The 19,762-nt window shown below is 36.2% G+C and overlaps 1 protein-coding gene across 1 annotated transcript in view; it reads left to right on the top strand.

Moving 5' to 3' along the window:
- Nucleotides 1-1,488: 1,488 nt before the first annotated feature.
- Nucleotides 1,489-19,762, top strand: part of LOC133336595 (protein split ends-like) — a 93,805-nt gene continuing 75,531 nt past the window's right edge. The window contains exon 1 of the mRNA XM_061544876.1: nt 1,489-1,656. Within this exon, the coding sequence (XP_061400860.1) occupies nt 1,489-1,656 (168 nt within the window). The remainder of the gene's footprint in view (nt 1,657-19,762) is intronic.

Genomic DNA, 19,762 nt, shown 5'->3' with positions numbered 1-19,762 from the left:
TGCCATATTTGGATAATATTAGGTGATAGCGATCTGCTCGAAACAGCAGGTAAAGGCAAAAGGTGTTCGAGCAATGACATGATTATTGGGTAATGAATTAATTTATTTAATAAATGCGATAATGACAGGCGAAACGCCTAATCTATATGAAAAATTCACGCCTAAGCCTCAGATGTTGGCTCTAAAAATCTATTTAAAAAATCCACGCCTAAGCCTCAGATGTTGGCTCTAAAAATCTATTTAAAAAATCCACGCCTAAGCCTCAGATGTTGGCTCTAAAAATCTATTTAAAAAATCCACGCCTAAGCCTCAGATGTTGGCTCTAAAAATCTATTTAAAAAATCCACGCCTAAGCCTCAGATGTTGGCTCTAAAAATCTATTTAAAAAATCCACGCCTAAGCCTCAGATGTTGGCTCTAAAAATCTATTTAAAAAATCCACGCCTAAGCCTCAGATGAAGGCTGTAAAAATCTATTTAAAAAATCCACGCCAAAGTCTCAGATGTTGGCCCTACAAATCTATTAAACAAACCACGCCTAAGTCTCAGATGGTGGCTCAACGAATATTTCTAAAAATATCCCGATCAACGTTGAACCTCACTTCCTTCCGTCCTTCCTTAGAAGTAATGTCAATATTAATAAAATGTCAACAATGTTAATCAAGAAAAAAACAACAGCACAAACAAGTGTCAATGTCAGTGTTAAAGAAACCGATGCGCGACATTTTCCCCTTATTTCACATTTTCAAATCTCAGACAGTTTGTCTGAGTTCTTCTTCGATCTTCGTCGATTATGGTGTGAAAAATGTCAAATACAATTGACAGGTAGCTGCTGCAACAGAGAAAATTCAAAGAATGAGGAATACAAGGAAGAGGAGAAAAAAACTACTGTAAAAATATCCAATGACTGGGAGGTGAGGTAACATTGTACACTCGAAAAAAATGTTAGTCGAAGTAAAAAATGGCATTAAGATTTTTTGATTTGTTTTCGAAAGCAGTATAAAATATTTGGGAGGAAGGCTTGAAATTCGTTTTCTTACCTATTTAACTTAAATTTGGACATTCGTTTCAATATTTTCACTTTTTATGAAAAATTGGCAAATTTTGAGTTGGGGACCTCCTTGCCAACATAAAAATCACTTTAGCATTCAACGCCCACCTAAAAAAGTGGCGGCAAATTCCTTTGGTTTCGCTTTTTATGGCACCACAAATTTATTAGGCGGCGGCCACCATTCCGCAGCCAATTTTCTTCAATGTTTTAATTAATAAACGGTCAAATCAATGGAAAACAATCTTAATTAAACATGCACAGCACGCTTAATGTTGAAAATTGTTTATTAACACACACAAAATGCAAAAAACAAAATATTTCATCTCTAAATGGCTTGTAATGGCATGTCAGCAAAAAAAATGCCAAACAGCATTTTTTTCTCCGTTCCGACCAGAAAAGCAAAACCCTGATTTTAATTGGTTTTACACAACGGCAAACAATGATCTACGCCAACAACCCATCAACGCCAACACCGCCACCAACCACATCGTATCTAAGCTCAACGCCGTTATGGCAATGCAAATACGACGGCGCAATACTGCCGTCGGAATGGTGCCACGCTCACAAAATGCACTTTGACTTTAATTCGTGTCTAAGTCGTAAAGAAGTGGGCGGGAATGACAAGGGAACACAACCAAAGCCAGAGAATGAGTGCCACCTACTAATAGAAAAATGATGGCAATGGTGCCACACCAGAATGATTTTTAAAAAATATTGTAGCTACCTAAAAAATATTTTTAAAAATCCTGGGTACTAGAAAAAATATTTTTAAAAAATCCCAGCCTATTTGAAAATTTCATGTGGCAACACCCTGTACGAAGCGTTTGCTTCTTATCGAATCCAAGCTCACTAGCATTCAATAGACATGACTTTAAATAAGAGTGTACATATAGTTTTGAACATGCAAATGACTTAAAATACCAAGGGGTGAGGAGTACTGCAACAACAAAAAACAAAAAATTAAATTCAACTACACTTGATCTGTCGTTCATTCTGCGCTGCACTCGCTTCGAAGTTTCGAATGTAATAATTAGTTGTACCGGTCGTTGGCGTATTTACACGAATCATCGCCGATGTTAACATTAATTATGCCGATTTTTCCTCGCTTAACAAGACAACGGCTGCAAACGTCAGTTGTAGATCTTTATCTCAATGACTCTGTAGCAAGGTAATAAATTTATTTAAATTTGCACCTAACCACCGTCGCCAACACCGATATTTTTGGGGACCGAAATGGCGAGGATGATGGTGTTGTTGTTTTACAAAACGTTTACAACACGATTAACCAAAAAGACAACAACAACACCTGTGAACTTTGACGGTTGTTAATGATGTTGACAGTCGAACAGAAACAAACAACAACAAAAATTGCACGATAATTTAATTTTGTTGTCAGGGTAGAAGTTTTTTTTTTCGAAAATGGGCCTTAGGATTTTTTTTTTGAGCCTTAAATAGATTTTTAGAGCCACCATATGAGGCTTAGGCGTAGATTTTTAGAGCCACCATCTGAGGCTAAGGCGTGGATTTTTTAAATCAATTTTTAGAGCCTCAATCTTAGCCTTAGACGTGATTTTTTTAAAAAGATCTTTATAGCCGCCATCTGGGGCTTAGACGTGAATTTTTTAAATAGATTTTTAGAGCCACCAAGTGAGGCTTAGACGCGGATTTTTAAATAGATTTTTAGAGGCTTAGGCGTGGATTTTTTAAATAGATTTTTAGAAACACCATCCGAGGCTTAGGCGTGGCGTTTACAACACGATTAACCAAAAAACACAACAACAACTGTGAACTTTGACGGTTGTTAGTGATGTTGACAGTCGAACAGAAACAAACAACAACAAAAATTGCACGATAATTTAATTTTGTTGTCAGGGTGGAAGTTTTTTTTTTCAAAAATGGGCCTTAGGATTTTTTTTTTTTTTTTTTGAGCCTTAAATAGATTTTTAGAGCCACCATATGAGGCTTAGGCGTAGATTTTTAGAGCCACCATCTGAGGCTTCGGTGTAATTTTTTTAATAGATTTTTAGAGCCACAATTTGAAGCTTAGGCTTGGATTTTTTAAATAGATTTTTAGAGCCATTTTCAGAACCTTAGGCGTGGATTTTTTAAATAGATTTTTAGAACCACCATCTGAGGCTTAGGCGTGGATTTTTTAAATAGATTTTTAAAGCCACCATCTGAGGCTTCGGTGTAATTTTTTTTTAATAGATTTTTAGAGCCACAATTTGAAGCTTAGGCTTGGATTTTTTAAATAGATTTTTAGAGTCACCATCTGAAGCTTAGGCGTGGATTTTTTAAATAGATTTTTAGAAACACCATCCGAGGCTTAGGCGTGGATTTTTTAAATTGATTTTTAGAGCCACCATCCGAGGCTTAGGCGTGAATTTTTAAAATTGATTTTTAGAGCCACCATCTGAGGGTTAGGCGTGGATTTTTAAAATTGATTTTTAGAGCCACCATCTGAGGCTTAAGCGTGGATTTTTTAAATAGATTTTTAGAGCCATTAATAGAGGCTTAAGCGGGGATTTTTTTAAATTGATTTTTAGAGCCACTTTCAGAACCTTAGGCATGGATTTTTTAAATAGATTTTTAGAGCCATTTTCAGAACCTTAGGCGTGGATTTTTTAAATTGATTTTTAGAGCCATTTTCAGAACCTTAGGCGTGGATTTTTTAAATTGATTTTTAGAGCCACTTTCAGAACCTTAGGCATGGATTTTTTGAATAGATTTTTAGAGCCATTTTCAGAAACTTAGGCGTGGATTTTTTAAATAGAATTTTAGAGCCATTTTCAGAAACTTAGGCGTGGATTTTTTAAATAGAATTTTAGAGCCATTTTCAGAAACTTAGGCGTTGATTTTTTAAATAGATTTTTAGAGCCATTTTCAGAAACTTAGGCATGGATTTTTTAAATAGATTTTTAGAGCCATTATCTGAAACTTAGGCGTGGATTTTTAAAAAAGTTTTTTTTTTGGTTTTGTAAATAAATTTTTGGAACCATTAATAAAGGCTTGGGCTTGGATTTTTAAAATAGATTTTTAGAGCCACCATCTGAGGCTTAGGCGTGGATTTTTTATTGAAATATTACATTAAATTTTTTTATATTATTTACTAATATTTTTTATTTACTTTTTTCTATTTCAGGTAATTCCATATTTGAAGCGAATATCTCACGTGAGTGTATCTTAAATTTGAAGACATTATCGAAGTGATTTACACAAAAACTCCATAACATATAATTATCACCCTATGTTCGGGCTTGTTGTTAATTTAACCCAATTAAATGCAAATTTCGAAGTTAAACAAGATCGAAAAACTTCCCACGCTCGTTAGGTGACAACAGAACATGTGTGAGTTTGTGTGGCATGTGCCTTAAATTGTATTTTGAATGAATTTATTAACGGAATTCCCTTTTACTTCTTTCGAACACCATCAACCCGACATGTGGAATATGGACTCACAATAAATTTTACAATTTTCAACTTAAATTGCCTATCTGACTGGCTGGCTGGTTGGCTAAATAGCTCTGAGTCTGTCTATGTATGTGTGCATTTGTTTGTGTGTTGGTTGCCAAAGCATTTATGTTTAATCCCTTATTTTGGGCCATAAATAAAATAACGATGCCAATAGGTCCCAAACACCTACGAATGAATAACAAATGTGTATTGTGAAGTGTGTATCTGTGTGTGTGTTTAGGTGAGAAATGCATTAGTTATAATTCATGCCAACACACACACATGCATACGCGTAAATACCCATTTACATATGGAATTGAATCAATGTTTTAAATCATTGCTGCATTCTTGAGTGACAAAGTTTTGGGATAGAAATATGTGGGATTTTGGAAAACTGAAATGCATTAATTAAACAATAACAACAACAAATATAAAGTAGGATTTTTAAAATAGTTTTAAAAACTATTTATAATATTTTAATAGGCGTGGATGTTCTAAAAATATTATTCATTAAGCTACAATAGGCGTGGGTTTTTTAAAAATATTTTTCATCAACCTACAATAGGCGTGGATTTTTAAAAATATTTTTTCATCAACCTACAATAGGCGTGGATTTTTTAAAATATTTTTTCATCAACCTACAATAGGCGTGGATTTTTTAAAATATTTTTTCATCAACCTACAATAGGCGTGGATTTTTAAAAATATTTTTTCATCAACCTACAATAGGCGTGGATTTTTAAAAATATTTTTTCATCAACCTACAATAGGCGTGGATTTTTAAAAATATTTTTTCATCAACCTACAATAGGCGTGGATTTTTAAAAATATTTTTTCATCAACCTACAATAGGCGTGGATTTTTAAAAATATTTTTTCATCAACCTACAATAGGCGTGGATTTTTAAAAATATTTTTTCATCAACCTACAATAGGCGTGGATTTTTAAAAATATTTTTTCATCAACCTACAATAGGCGTGGATTTTTAAAAATATTTTTTCATCAACCTACAATAGGCGTGGATTTTTAAAAATATTTTTTCATCAACCTACAATAGGCGTGGATTTTTAAAAATATTTTTTCATCAACCTACAATAGGCGTGGATTTTTAAAAATATTTTTTCATCAACCTACAATAGGCGTGGATTTTTAAAAATATTTTTTCATCAACCTACAATAGGCGTGGATTTTTAAAAATATTTTTTCATCAACCTACAATAGGCGTGGATTTTTAAAAATATTTTTTCATCAACCTACAATAGGCGTGGATTTTTAAAAATATTTTTTCATCAACCTACAATAGGCGTGGATTTTTAAAAATATTTTTTCATCAACCTACAATAGGCGTGGATTTTTAAAAATATTTTTTCATCAACCTACAATAGGCGTGGATTTTTAAAAATATTTTTTCATCAACCTACAATAGGCGTGGATTTTTAAAAATATTTTTTCATCAACCTACAATAGGCGTGGATTTTTAAAAATATTTTTTCATCAACCTACAATAGGCGTGGATTTTTAAAAATATTTTTTCATCAACCTACAATAGGCGTGGATTTTTAAAAATATTTTTTCATCAACCTACAATAGGCGTGGATTTTTAAAAATATTTTTTCATCAACCTACAATAGGCGTGGATTTTTTAAAATATTTTTTAATCAACCTACAATAGGCGTGGATTTTTAAAAATATTTTGGAGTTCTTCAAAAGGCACGAAGTTTTTTCTCTGTTAAAGAAAATTTAGATTTCTCCTATTCACACATATTACTGTCCATTGCGGAACTATAAGCCACCTCTCAAGTTTCTCCCCCCTCGCCGAAACTATCACTACCCAGGTTTCCCAACCTCCCTCCCTTCTTGTTGTTGTTGATGGTAGTTGGCCTTTTGTTTGTTTTGGTTTTGGGTTTAGTTTTGTTTTTTTTTTCGCAAACATTGGCAACCTAAAAAAATACGTTCACCTTTCTTTTGAAAAGTTGCCGCCTTTGTCGGCTTAACTGACAACTTCAATCAATTTCAAAGCGGAGCGCTTTTCACCCCTTCCATCTCTGCTGCTTCCGTTTCTCCAATTCGTGGTGCTCTTGTTCGTGTTTGTTGTATGGCGGCGGCGGCGGCGGGATGTACATATGCGTGTTTTTGTTTTTGTATTTTTTGTAACACAAATCCTTTTGAATTGTTCTGGAATATTGTGTTACACCGACTGACTGACTCACTCATTTTGCCAACCATTGAAATGGCCAGTAGATATGTGTGCTGTGTTGCACTGCACATATACAGCTCGTATTCCTACTCCTTCTCCTCCTTCTCCTATCAGACGAGGGATGGCCACATTTGTTTTGCCACAAGCTCACCTCAACCGGTCACATGTTGTAGAGTTGCACTTTGTCGGTCAGTGGTCATGTTGCAGCAGCCAGAAAAGAAGAGTATCAACGATGATGCCAACAGCAACAACAAGAGCCATTAAAACCAAAACTTCACAGCATAAAATATCATTTTGTGAAAAAATAAATATGTTTTTGTATATGACAAGGTGGGTCAGGTGATATCCTAGTATATAATTCTATCTTTAAAAATAAAACTCTCAGGTTCGAAATATTTTTTTCTCATATTCTCACAAATATTTAAGTACCTTTAGACTATTTCATTGACACACCATTCCGCATAAGTTTTAATTTAAATATAAACTTTAATATTTAAAATTTCATTAAATTCTATTTTTAGCCCTTCCCAAAAATAGCAGCGTTATCTGCCACACTTCATCATTTCCAAAATGTGCGACACCCACCTTTTGAACTAAATCTTCTGTTATGGCACATAAATATGTGGTCATTTGTTTACAAGTCAATGATTCCGATTTTGGTCATTGATAAAATAAACACGAAGTTTCGAAAATGGAAAGTGTGACCGAAAGCATAAACCAGGCGTGATGGATTCATCCCATGATAAAACAAGTTTTTACAAAAATAAACAAATACATAAAAAAACAAGTGAGCGGAGCAGTATAGTCGGACGGGGCCGACCATACGATACCCTAAACAACTACCACGGAACTCAAATTTTCTGCGGATGTTTATTCCGAGCCAGGGCAGTATTGCGTGATATTTGTACCCTCTTTCCCGATTAGAGGTAAACAGCACCTCTTCCTCACACTGACATATTTTCCGAATATTATAGCTATTGTCCAGATACCCTTCACCGTGGGTTGTGTTGTGATGATCGGCTTTCATTTGTGGTCTATAGATCGACTCGAAAATAACAGAAAAAATTAAGTTCTCGGTCCACTTCATTCCAAAATTATTATCTGATCATCACCGAAAATTATAGGCGTTGTCCTTGACCATAACTGGAACCTCATGTTCTGTGGTAATGGGTTACTAACTAATATACGAATACGGAGATACCTGTAAATATTTAGGTGTAACTCCCACATCCGAGCACATACAACAATATAATTGGTATTAATTTAAAGGTCGACCTCTCCTCCTCCGACGAGTACATACGACAATAAAATTGGTATCAATTTAACCACTCCTCTTAACATCTCGGGTTCATGTCCATCAGGAGAAAATATGTACGCCATAGAATACAAATTTTGTAATTTTTCACACAAAAGTCAGGTTCCATTTGACCCGCTAAATATTGATCGATCTTTATCAAAACATATATGCTTATTCTTTGGCCCGATCCCCTCTCGGGATGTTCGGGCCATTATTGCGGCCTCTACAGCGACCAGAAAAACCGACAAAAATTTAGTATTTGGTCCATTTCATCCCCTAAATATTAACCGATCTTTCCCAAAAACAATAGGGGTCTTCATTGGCCAGAACCCATCCCACATGCAAAATTTCGTGAAGATTGGTCCATAACTGTGGCCTGTATCGTGTTTACAAATTATAATGGACGCACGGACGGATACACATGTCTAGATCGACTCAGCTAGTCGAGATATGATATGATCGGTATACTTAAAGGTGGGTCTAGGTTTACATAAAGGTGGGTCTAAATCGGTATACTTAAAGTTGGGTCTAGTATACTTAAAGGTGGGTCTAGAATACTTAAAGGTGGGTCTAGAATCGAATTTTTAGATGATTTTGCATTAGTCGGTAAAAGTCGAAAATCGATTTTGATCAGGTTTGACAAAATCGAAAGATTGAAAAGTCGACTTTTTCGTCAAAGACAAAAATCGAAAAGTCTAAAAATCGACTTTTTGGTCAGAGGCAAAAATCGAAAAGTCTAAAATCGAATTTTATGCTCAACTACGACTGTCTAAACAAAACTACTTTACCTGCCTACCATCCAATTATTTAGATATTAAGAATATACATTTATAGATCAGTCAGTTCGTACTTATGACATTTAATTTATGTCTAAAAGCATACCTGATGTTCAACTCGTCTACAAAGACCACATGCTTCACGTGATATAAACTGAATTTTTCCGGAACGCCTGCAGGTTATTTAGCGACATTAGCTCCTTTATAGGAAGGCTCTCTGCCCTTCGTCTGTGTATATTAACTGTATAAAACACCATGTCCATATTGTATTGAAAGTCTTCCTGGCATTCAGCTGCTTTATCCATATTAAGCGTCCCTCAGATTGTCTGAAAAAAATGTATTCCCTTCATCTCGTTTATAGAAGATCGTCTATAAAGGACATTTCATATTGGGTATTTAAAACAATAAATATATTTGAAGACCTTGAATACGCGAGGTTTAAAAATTCTTAAAACGCTTCAAGTTGTGGATTAATTAAAAATATAATTTTTTTTTAAGAATCGCTGACTTACATCTCGCCAGTATAACAGATGAAGGGCAGTGAGCTTCAGAAGATCTGCCCTTCAGCTCCTCTAGAAAAAAATTCGCAAATTAGCTTCACCACATCTAAATAGAATCTCTACACTTCAGAATATCTATACAAGACTTCCAGTTTAAACACGAGTATACCAAGCTTCATTCTAAAAAAGACACATTGCCCTTAGGCTCCTCTGTAAAGACTTCATTAAAAAGAGGACTCCACCACCTCTAAGAAAAAAATGTTGCACATCGACTCGTCGATTATCTACTCTGTGGACTTTGCTCTTGTCTTCACAAGCTCTAAAAAGAAGTTTTACCATTCAGCTTATCTATACAAGACTTCCAGCTTCAGAACGCTTGTACAAAAAATCCTAGCCCCCTGCTTCGGTCTATAAAGATACCTGGCCCTTCGGCTCATCTATAAAGACCCCATTCAAATCTCCTCTTGTAAGATTCTTTTTCTTCAGCTCGTCTATATATAACCGACCTTAATATCGTACATATAAGACACCCAATTTATATATGCAGAAAATCTAAGGAAGCCTCATTTTCTGTTATGGTATGGGTGATTCTCTAGTCTTCACCTTCTCTAGTAAGAATGTCTGTTCTTCACAACAACCATAGAAGGCTTACAGCTTCAGCTCGCCTGTTCTCAAAATTGTGGTCTTCAGGTGATGTAGTAAGACTATCTTCAAATCAGGCCGCCTATAAGAAATATATTAATCTTGACGACTTGGTATGTGTGGAACCACTGCCCATCATCTCGTTCGTAGAAGACTCTCTGCTTCTATGTACCGAAAATTTGCCGTTTAGGTTGTGTAAGCTAAAGTGTACAGAAACGTCTATATACGAACTGAAAGATAGATAGTACCTTCAGTTTGTATATGGACGATTCTCTACACTTCATCTCATCTATGAAGAATCGCTGCTCTTCAGTTCCTCTATAGAAGACTTCCTGTTTTAGCTCGCCCTGAAGAAGACATTCCTGTCCTTCCGCCTTAGTATATAAAAACATTATGTGCTTGAGCTCATCTATTAAGACTCCCTTTAAATCAGATCGTTTGTAGAAATTTTTTCTCATCAGCTCGTTTGTAGAATTTCACCTATACAGTCTCACTCGCTCATTTTTGCAAGACAGGCATAACTCAAAAAAACCGATTTTGCAGAAAATGCGTTTCAAGTTTTCAATTTACTCACACTTTATATGGGACAGAGGAACTTCTACAGATTCTCAATTAGAGTGTGTAGGAGACATTCATATGATTTTTTTTTTTAAATCATTAACTCGAAAATCACTTTTTTTGAGTTATGCCTGTCTTGCTGCAAATGAGCGACATATCCTTCAGCTAGTCTGGGGAGGATTATATGTTCATCAATTCTTCAGTTGTAAAAAAGTCTGTTGTTCAGAAAAAAAATTCAGATTCAGCTCAGCTCAACCTAATCTTCAGCTGGTTTAATTTGAAGTGCCTACACTTGATTTCGGGTATGGGTGACTCTCTAACCTCAAGGACATCTTATAGAAGGCTTTAGGCTTCAAAATCCCTGTAAAAGAAATTCTGTTCTTTACCTTCAGTCTACACCTTGCCTTTCACGACGTCTGTGAAAAATTCAATTCTCTTTAACTCATTTCTAGAAGCTCGCCTACATAGACTCACTGCCATTTGTTGTATTCGTAGAAGACTCCCAACTTTTATATGCGGAATCTGCCCAGCTCGTCTGTAGAAGAAGTTAAGTTATGTCGTAGAAAATGTCTATCGCTGCAGCTCGTTTTAAGGAGCTCGCCTATATACACTTAATGTCATTCATCCCATTTTTAGAAGACTCCCAGCTTATATATGCGGAACGTCGGCCTTTCACTGTGTGTATAAAAGATTTTCTGCTTCAGTACTTAAAAAACGCTGCCCTTCAGCATCAGTCTTTAAAGACACCTTTCCCTCCGGCTCAGTTTTTCTTCAGCTCATTTATAGAAGATACCCAGCTAATATATGCAGGACATCAGCTTTTTATCTCATGTAAGGAGAACTAGATAGACACATCAGTTCATGTATGGACAACTTCATAATATCTGGCCTTCAACTATTGTTCAGAACTCTTCCTTCTTCAGCACGCCTGCAGACTTCATTCTGGCCCTTAGCTTGACCTTCGTCTCATCTGTAAAGGCTCCCTCCATTAGCTCGCCTATTAAGGTACTCTTCTGGCCCTTCCATAAACCTTAATAACTTAATAACATTTTAAGCTATTTGTAAATATCCCCTTGCCTCTCCCCTCTCTGAAAATAATTAGTCAAGTCTATGTGTGTGGTCTTTGGCTGGCCATTGGCCATAGATCACATCTGGAAAGACATTAAATCCGACGTAAGCTGGCGACCATCATTAAGGCAATGCAATAAATAATGGGACGGACATTAACTTCCTAATCAAAAAAAACAAAGACAACAACAAAAAACCACCAGCAGACACAACAACAACAGACATCATCAGCAGGCCAGTCGGAGCAACCAGTAACAAAAAACAAAAATGTGTGAATTAGTTGTAGTGACAGACAGGCGCATGAATCGGCATCGACAGACAATCATCAAACAAAAACAACAACAACAACAAAACGAAAATCTACAACGATGTGAAAAATTATGGAAGCTTAAAGCGAAGCGATAAAAAAACGATGCGCAAAAAAACAAACTCTTTCACCAAATATGCCGATGCTGGTGCTGCCATCGCTGCTGCTGCATCAGCTGCTGCTGATCAATGAAATGATGACTGTAATCAATGAATGACGAAAGAGATTCCCAACATAACCGAACCAGCTATGGAATTGGCGACAACACAGACATGGAGCAGCAAAATGAACGACAGACGTTAAATACCGAAACAAGATCATGCCAGTTTGTCATTCTGCCGATCTGTATGTCTTCTGTCTGTTTGTCATTCAGCTGTCGGTAACGATCAATGTGGAGGACCACACACTGAGCGACAAAGAGAGCTAACGACAACCCGTTGTGATCCATCATCTTCTTGTGGTCAAATGGACAGCAATGGATGCGAATAGAAAGACGGACGGACAGACAGACAAATGGATGAATGTTACAGCCATCATCTCCACCACCATACACCATCATCAGCAGCCGAAGTCGCATCATCATCATCAATAGATGACTGTATTGACACCCCATGTAATGAGAATCTATCAACGCTTCAAACGTTGTGGCCAACCGCATTGAAGAAGTCTGACAAAAAAAATCGGCGAATAACAGTTTTTTCGTCGAGCCTTCAATTGGTTCCCAACATATCGAGGCGGCAATGGAACACCATTTAAAGCTAATTATGGTGGTGACACAAAAGGTAATCATCATTATCGCGAAGGGGATAAGGAGGATGAAGGCTGGGGGATGATCAATCGTTAGAATTGCCCAGATGCATTAAATGAATCAATGAATGAATGGATGGATGATGATTGAATGACTGGCTGACTGACTGGACTGGCTGACTGACTGTCTAACTGAATGCTTGGTTGACATCGATCGTTCAGAGAGAGAGACACAGAAGAGGAGATAAAAAACTAACCGTATAGACCTCCAACCATAATGGATTTTTAATATGACATTAGGGGGGACCAACAAAAAAACAAGCCAAGCAATTCTGTGGAGAATCATCGGAGTTGCCAGCAAGCGGATTTTTTATTTTTTTGCCACAATCGAATCAAAGCAAAAAATTCGAAATACAGTTCAAATATCATTGAAATGCTTCAACAACTGTGTGTTTGATTGAAATCCTCCATATGCCATCATCATACCAATCGATCCAACCAACCGTTCGATCACTGCTTGTGTCTGCTGATGATGACAATTGTGGAGCAAAAAACTCCGCACCACATTACGCCAGATGTCACATCCAATCAAGTGCAATGTGTGATCAATGAATAATTAAAAAATTGAAGAAAAAAATTAAATACATTCAATAACAACAACAACACCGACAGTGAAAAAAATTGTTTCTAATTACATTAAGAATGTTGAGCTGTCTGATCTCAGCTTCTTTGCGGCGGGGTTATGTGTGAAATGAAAATAATATAAATAATTGTTATTGATTAATTATTATAGAGGGGAAGTCAGAATGGATGAAGGCAACACATAGAAAAAAATTATCGATTACTGAAGACAGCGAAAGATAGGCTTCTACAGACGGGCGGAAAGGAGATTCTATAGACAAGCGGAATAAATTATTCTATAAAGAAACCGAACGGATTGTTCCACACAAGATTTGAAGAAAGTCTCCTATCAACGAATGGAAACTTCTATAGATGAGCGAAACGGTGTATTTATAGACGGCACGATCAAGGGAGAACGTCTGCCCTTCTGTTCGTCTATAGTTCTCCTATATAAAATTTCACCACCTTTAGCTTCAGGGAGGACCTTTCTTTAGTTCTCATTCCATCCACGAATAATCGAGCTAAAGAACAAAAGCTAAAGAAAATCTTCTATATATGAATGAAATCTTCTATAGACGAACGGAACGGAGACTTTATAAACGGCACGATCAAGGGAAAACCCCTGCCCTTCCTTCGTCATTAAAAATTTTCCTGCTCAGTTATCCTATAAAAAGTGCCCTATAGAGAAGAAAATTGTGCCCTTACGCATCAGTCGTTAAAGATTCCTTACCCTTCGACTCGTCTAAAAAGACAGCGTTGAAATAAGTTGTTGGTGTAGCAGATTATACTGCTGTGTATTTTTCTCTTTAATTCTTAATCTGCTTCTGTGGGGTATAGCTGGGCAGTTGATGAGGTGTAGCGTGTCATGCGGAATCACATACCGTGCAGATATTGTTCACCTTGTCGTCAATTCATGTCCAATATTAATTGAGTCGGATATACCATCCAAATCTCAGTTGTGACAAGATCACTCCCTTTTGCACCTTTGGATATATCCTCTCCAGATCATGAAGATCCTTCCTGACATTCCTAGGTGGTGGGTGCCTATCCATAAGGTGATTATTTGGATTACTGCGAAGCAGCTATGGACTCGACAACATCTTGTTTTGTTACCGCTCAGGAATGATCTTCGTCTCACTCCGGCTCTGATGTTACAGTGATTCGGGGTATAGTACAAAACCAAACCCATCCGCTGCCTCAAATGGGAAGTTAGTTCTTAATTCGGGTATACGACCCGCAGGTATATAGCTAGTGATGATGACCCGGAAATTCCTTTCTGCTACCCATCAGAAGGATTGGGCAGTTATCTGAAGCAACGATTGGTGAAATTTCTGAATGATTGCTAAATGGCTTTTCTATGGCGTTCAGAAGTTATGAAGTTGGGTCTGGATCTGTTGATGGATATAATAATCAATCTCCCAATCTGTGTGTCTTTAGGTTATATGTAAAGAATTTATTTACCTTCAGCTCATTTTAGAAGCTCAGATATACAGAACCTATGTCTTTGTAGGCGAAGGATACTTTATAGAGTCTCCTGTAGACGAGCTGAAGCATGTCTTCTATAGAATAGATGAGGAGAGTCTTTATAGATGAGCTGCAGTGCGACTTTAATAGACGACAGGGAAGCAGTCATCTATAAAAGAGCTGAGCGGTCTCTTTTACAAACGAGCTGATATGAGCCTTCTATTAAAAAAGAGAACCTTCTTTAGACGGCGACAACAAAGGAGTCTTTATAGACGGCTAACAGAGATCAAACAAACTGTCTATTGTCTTCTATTGATAAGCGAAAATCAGGCATATGTGGCTGAAGGAACCATATATATGTAGACGAGCAAATCAGAGTCTCTATCGAAAGAGAATGTGGTATAATCCAAGAGATGAAGACAATCTGTTGAGTGAATCTATAGATCTAGTCTCCATAGTCGAACTAAAGATTCCCTCTATAGCCTAACTGAAGAGCAGAAAATCTTTTAAATCGAGCTGATGGCCTGTAAATGGCCCTATAAACCAGAAGGAGGTTTTCTATAAGCCAGCTGGAGTTCAGAAACCTTATTACAGACGAACTAAATGGCAGAAGGACTAAAGGCCATTGAGTATGTTATACACTATCTGAACGGGCACTAAATCTCCCATAGAACAACTGAAGAACAGAAAGTCACCTGAAGACATCTAAAGACCTTTTCCGAAGGCAGAATCCATGTATTTTGGATTCTTTAAGGGCTGGCTGAGGTCTGGCTAAGGTCTGGCATAGAGGCCTTCTATAGGCGGTATGGATGCCAGTGATTCTATTAAATACGAGCTGAACGGGCAGTAAGTCTATTATCGATTAAAGGGCAGCGAGTATATTCTATTGAAGAACTGGAGGCCCACGAATCTTCTACAAAGGAAGAACAGGCAGAACAGACATCTGAAGATGGACTTTCTGAAGACAAAGGAGTTTTCAGAGGACGAACTGAAGTCCTGGGATTTTTCTGAAGGCAAACTGCAGTCCAATGAGTAGAATAGAAAAAAACTACTAGTATATATAGCCCGACTAAAGGTTTCCTCTGTAGACTAGCTGAAGGACAGGGAATTTTTAAGGCCAGTAGCTTTTCTATGGACAATCTGGATAAACTGAAGGACAGAGAGACTTTTATAGAAAAACTGAAGGACTGTGAGTATTTTATAGACGGACAGTTACATATCTAAAAACCTTCTGAAGACCTAGGAATATTCTGAAGCACAGATCATTTTTGGAGAGAAACTGAAGTGCACCGTTCATTTACTGAAGACGAACTGAAAGTCAGGTTACCTGCTATAGAGGAACTGAAGTACGGAAGATGTGGGGAAATTCTGAAGACACACTGAATACCTGAAGACGAAGCGGTCTTGGTGATCGTTCACAAGAACAGAGAGATTTCTCTAAAGAGACTTAAGGACTGTTAGTCTGTAGAAGGACAGATATAAAGATGTTCTGAAGACAAGCTGATGGTCAGGTGCCCTCACAAATCAAGCTGAAGGACTGAATATGTGGTAAAATTCTGAAGATAAAATAAATACCAGCGGGTTTTTTTATAGAGATCTGGAGCAGGAATCTGTAGTGTCTATAAAAATGAGCTGACGACTTGGGAGTTTTGTTACGCAATCTGATGGCTAGCCTGAAAATCTCTATAGACGATATCTGTTGATAGGATTAGGAATATTTTGAAGACAAACTGAAGGGCAGGGTATTTTTTAGAGCTCAAGGGCATGAAGGACTGAAGATCTGGGAGATTTCTGAAGATAAACTAAATGCCAGTTAGTTTATTTTAGACGAAGCAATATTTTATAAAGACAAGCTAAGGTATTGAGGTATTTATGAGAACGAAAGATTTTCAAGGATTTTATATATACTTTATGAGCTCGAGCTGGAGCTGAAATCAGATGGAAATAAATCTCTATAAAAAAAACTGAAGACTTTATAGGCTTGTTAGACGATCAGATGGCAGTCCTGTAAATATTTATAGTCTGATCTCTTGATCTAATGTATCACATATATTATACGAAAGATATTCTGTAGAAAATCACATCTAGGTCTTTGGAGATCTGGATTTTCTATTCAAAAATACTCTTTAAAGATCTAATTGATTTACAAAATATCCTATCCTTTTAAACCCTATATAATCTCCACCATATGTGTGTATTTAAAATATATAAAATCGGTGTAGATCTTTATATGAGGACTGTGTCGCTGTAAATATTAGCTATGTTCTAAAAAAATAAAAACATTCAGAATGGGAAAATTGACTATGCACTTCAAAATATCGAAAATTGAGCGGGACAATTTTGTGGTGGGAAGGAGTAATTTAAAATTTTTTGGAAACAAGTTTTTCATACGCCTAGAAGGCCAACTTACTACCATTTCGGTGAGAAATGCGTTTAGGGTATGAAAATACTTCAAATTGGGCGGGGCCTAAATATGGTCCTATATTGAAAAATTTCTCTATTCTCTGTCGAACTCTAATATGGGAAAATACAACCACTTCGGTAGGAAATGTGGCTTAACCCATTGATATGCCGAAAATGAGCCGGGACCTTAAAAATATTGAACAATCACGGCCTCTATAATTTACGGAAAAAATATGTTTAAGAAAATTCGCGCCGATAAAGGTAACTGAAAAAAATAATATTTAATAAAAATGGATGTCATGAAAAACCATTCTTTAAAAATCCACGCATTTATAGGACTCGGAAAAAATCATTTTTAAAACATCCATGCCTTCTGTAGGTCACCGAAAAAATATTCTTTAAAAAATCCATGTTCTATAGGTCACTGAAAAAATGTTCCTTAAAAAATCCACGCCTCTGTCACTGAAAAAAAAATAATTTAAAAAAATTAACGCCTCTATAGGTAACTAAAAAATATTCTTTAAAAAATCCACGCCTGTATAGGTCACTGAAAAAAATGTTCATAAAAAATCCTTGTCTCTATAGGCCACTGAAAAAATATTCTCTAACCACTTCCTCGCCTTTACAGGTCGCTAATAAAATAGTCTTGGAAAATCCAAACATGTCGGGGGAAATATTCAAAAAATTCAAATCCATGATATGGATGGCGCACGCATCAGTTAAAGTTTGTTAACCTCCAGTTACTTCAGATGAGTTTTTTTTTAATAATGGCCAATTTCGAGTAAGACCTTTATTTTTTTATTTCAAAACAAATAGCCAAACGTTCCGCTTTAAAATTCCAGGAATATTTAAAATAAGACGTAAATAAAGCTAGAAAAAAACGATGGGGTAAAGGAATGATAGATAAAAGGGAAAGCAATAAACAAATATTTCAGAAAACCCAATACTTTAGCAAGGTTCATGATGGTTAGGGTTTGCAGATAAATTCAAAAACCTTCAAAGCGAGTATCTGACTACAGTTCTTCTTGGGGATGCCAATTTCTAGGTAAATAAAATAACAACAAACGATGGTCTACATCAATTCAAAAAATTGTAACGTAAACAACGGGTTTTCCAGGAAATCAATAAAAAAACAAAACAAAGAAGAAGGTCTTTGAAATTGAAATTTGAACGCCATTGCGTTCAGTGATGTTTATCGCGTGGTTGTCTATTAGAAGAAGCCCTCGACATCGTCGTCTCGCTTGCTTTCCGGGAAGCGAAGTTTTTCATCGTCTTCTGCTGCAGCCATGGAACAGTTTTTTTTTTTTTTTTGTTATAAACAAATGTTATTGTGAATGTCCCATTATTTGTGTCTTCCACTTCATCGTCGTCTCCAAAAAAATTGGTCTAGTTTTACGTTACGTCTTCTTATCTATGTCATGGTTCTGCTCTGCTCTATGGTGTAGGAGTTGTTTGTTCTTGTAGTTACTTCCGAGAATTGCTTCTATTTTGACAATAGAAACCAAAAGTTGTGTTTTTGTTCTAAAGTGTCATTCAAGACTATTGACAGCCTTCTTGTGGTTTCTTTGTGTGTTTTCCTTTTCATTGTAATCAAATATTTGCAGACAATTTATTCTAATATTTGATCATTTGGATTTTTATTCTTTATGTTTGTTTCTTTGCAGGTAACTAAATACAAAGTTTTAATGGGAGAATTCCTCGGAACAAAATGTATATGTAAGTAGAACAGTTTTGCGGAATAATTTAGGAGAGGTTGCCGAAAATTGGAATAGGTAATTGGAATGGAAATAGATATCCACGTTTTAATAGATTTAAAAAATGGCTCTAGAAAAAATATTCTTTAAATAATCCACGTCTTCTATAGGCCGCTGAAAAAATATTCTTTTAATAATCCACGCCTTCTATAGGCCGCTGAAAAAATATTTTTTAAATAATCTACGCCTTCTATAGGCCCCTGAAAAAATATTCTTTAAATAATCCACGCCTTCTATGGGACCCTGAAAAAAATATTCTTTAATCCACGCCTTCTATGGGACCCTGAAAAAAATATTCTTTAATCCACGCCTTCTATGGGACCCTGAAAAAAATATTCTTTAATCCACGCCTTCTATGGGACCCTGAAAAAATATTCTTTAAATAATCCACGCCTTCTATAGGCCCCTGAAAAAATATTCTTTAAATAATCCAGGCCTTCTATGGGCCCCTGAAAAAATATTCTTTAAATAATCCACGCCTTCTAAAGGCTCCTGAAAAAATATTCTTTAAATAATCCACGCCTTCTATAGGCCCCTGAAAAAATATTCTTTAAATAATCCAGGCCTTCTATGGGCCCCTGAAAAAAATATTCTTTAAAAAATCCACGCCCTCTATAGACCCCTGAAAAAATATTCTTTAAATAATCCACGCCTTATATAGGCCCCTGAAAAAATATTCTTTAAATAATCCACGCCTTCTATAGCCCCTGAAAAAATATTCTTTAAATAATCCACGCCTTCTATGGGACCCTGAAAAAAACATTCTTTAATCCACGCCTTCTATGGGACCCTGAAAAAAATATTCTTTAATCCACGCCTTCTATGGGACCCTGAAAAAAATATGCTTTAAATAATCCACGCCTTCTATAGGCTCATATAGGCCCTAAAAAATATTCTTTAAATAATCCACGCCTTCTAGAGGCCCC

Source organism: Musca vetustissima, unplaced genomic scaffold (assembly GCF_032173495.1).
Source record: "Musca vetustissima isolate MV318-11 ecotype Yass unplaced genomic scaffold, APGP_CSIRO_Mvet_v1 utg2577, whole genome shotgun sequence".
In the NCBI taxonomy this organism is placed as follows: domain Eukaryota; kingdom Metazoa; phylum Arthropoda; class Insecta; order Diptera; family Muscidae; genus Musca; species Musca vetustissima.
The sequence above is the reverse complement of the archived record's forward strand: the minus strand, read 5'-3'. Positions and strand labels throughout refer to the sequence as shown.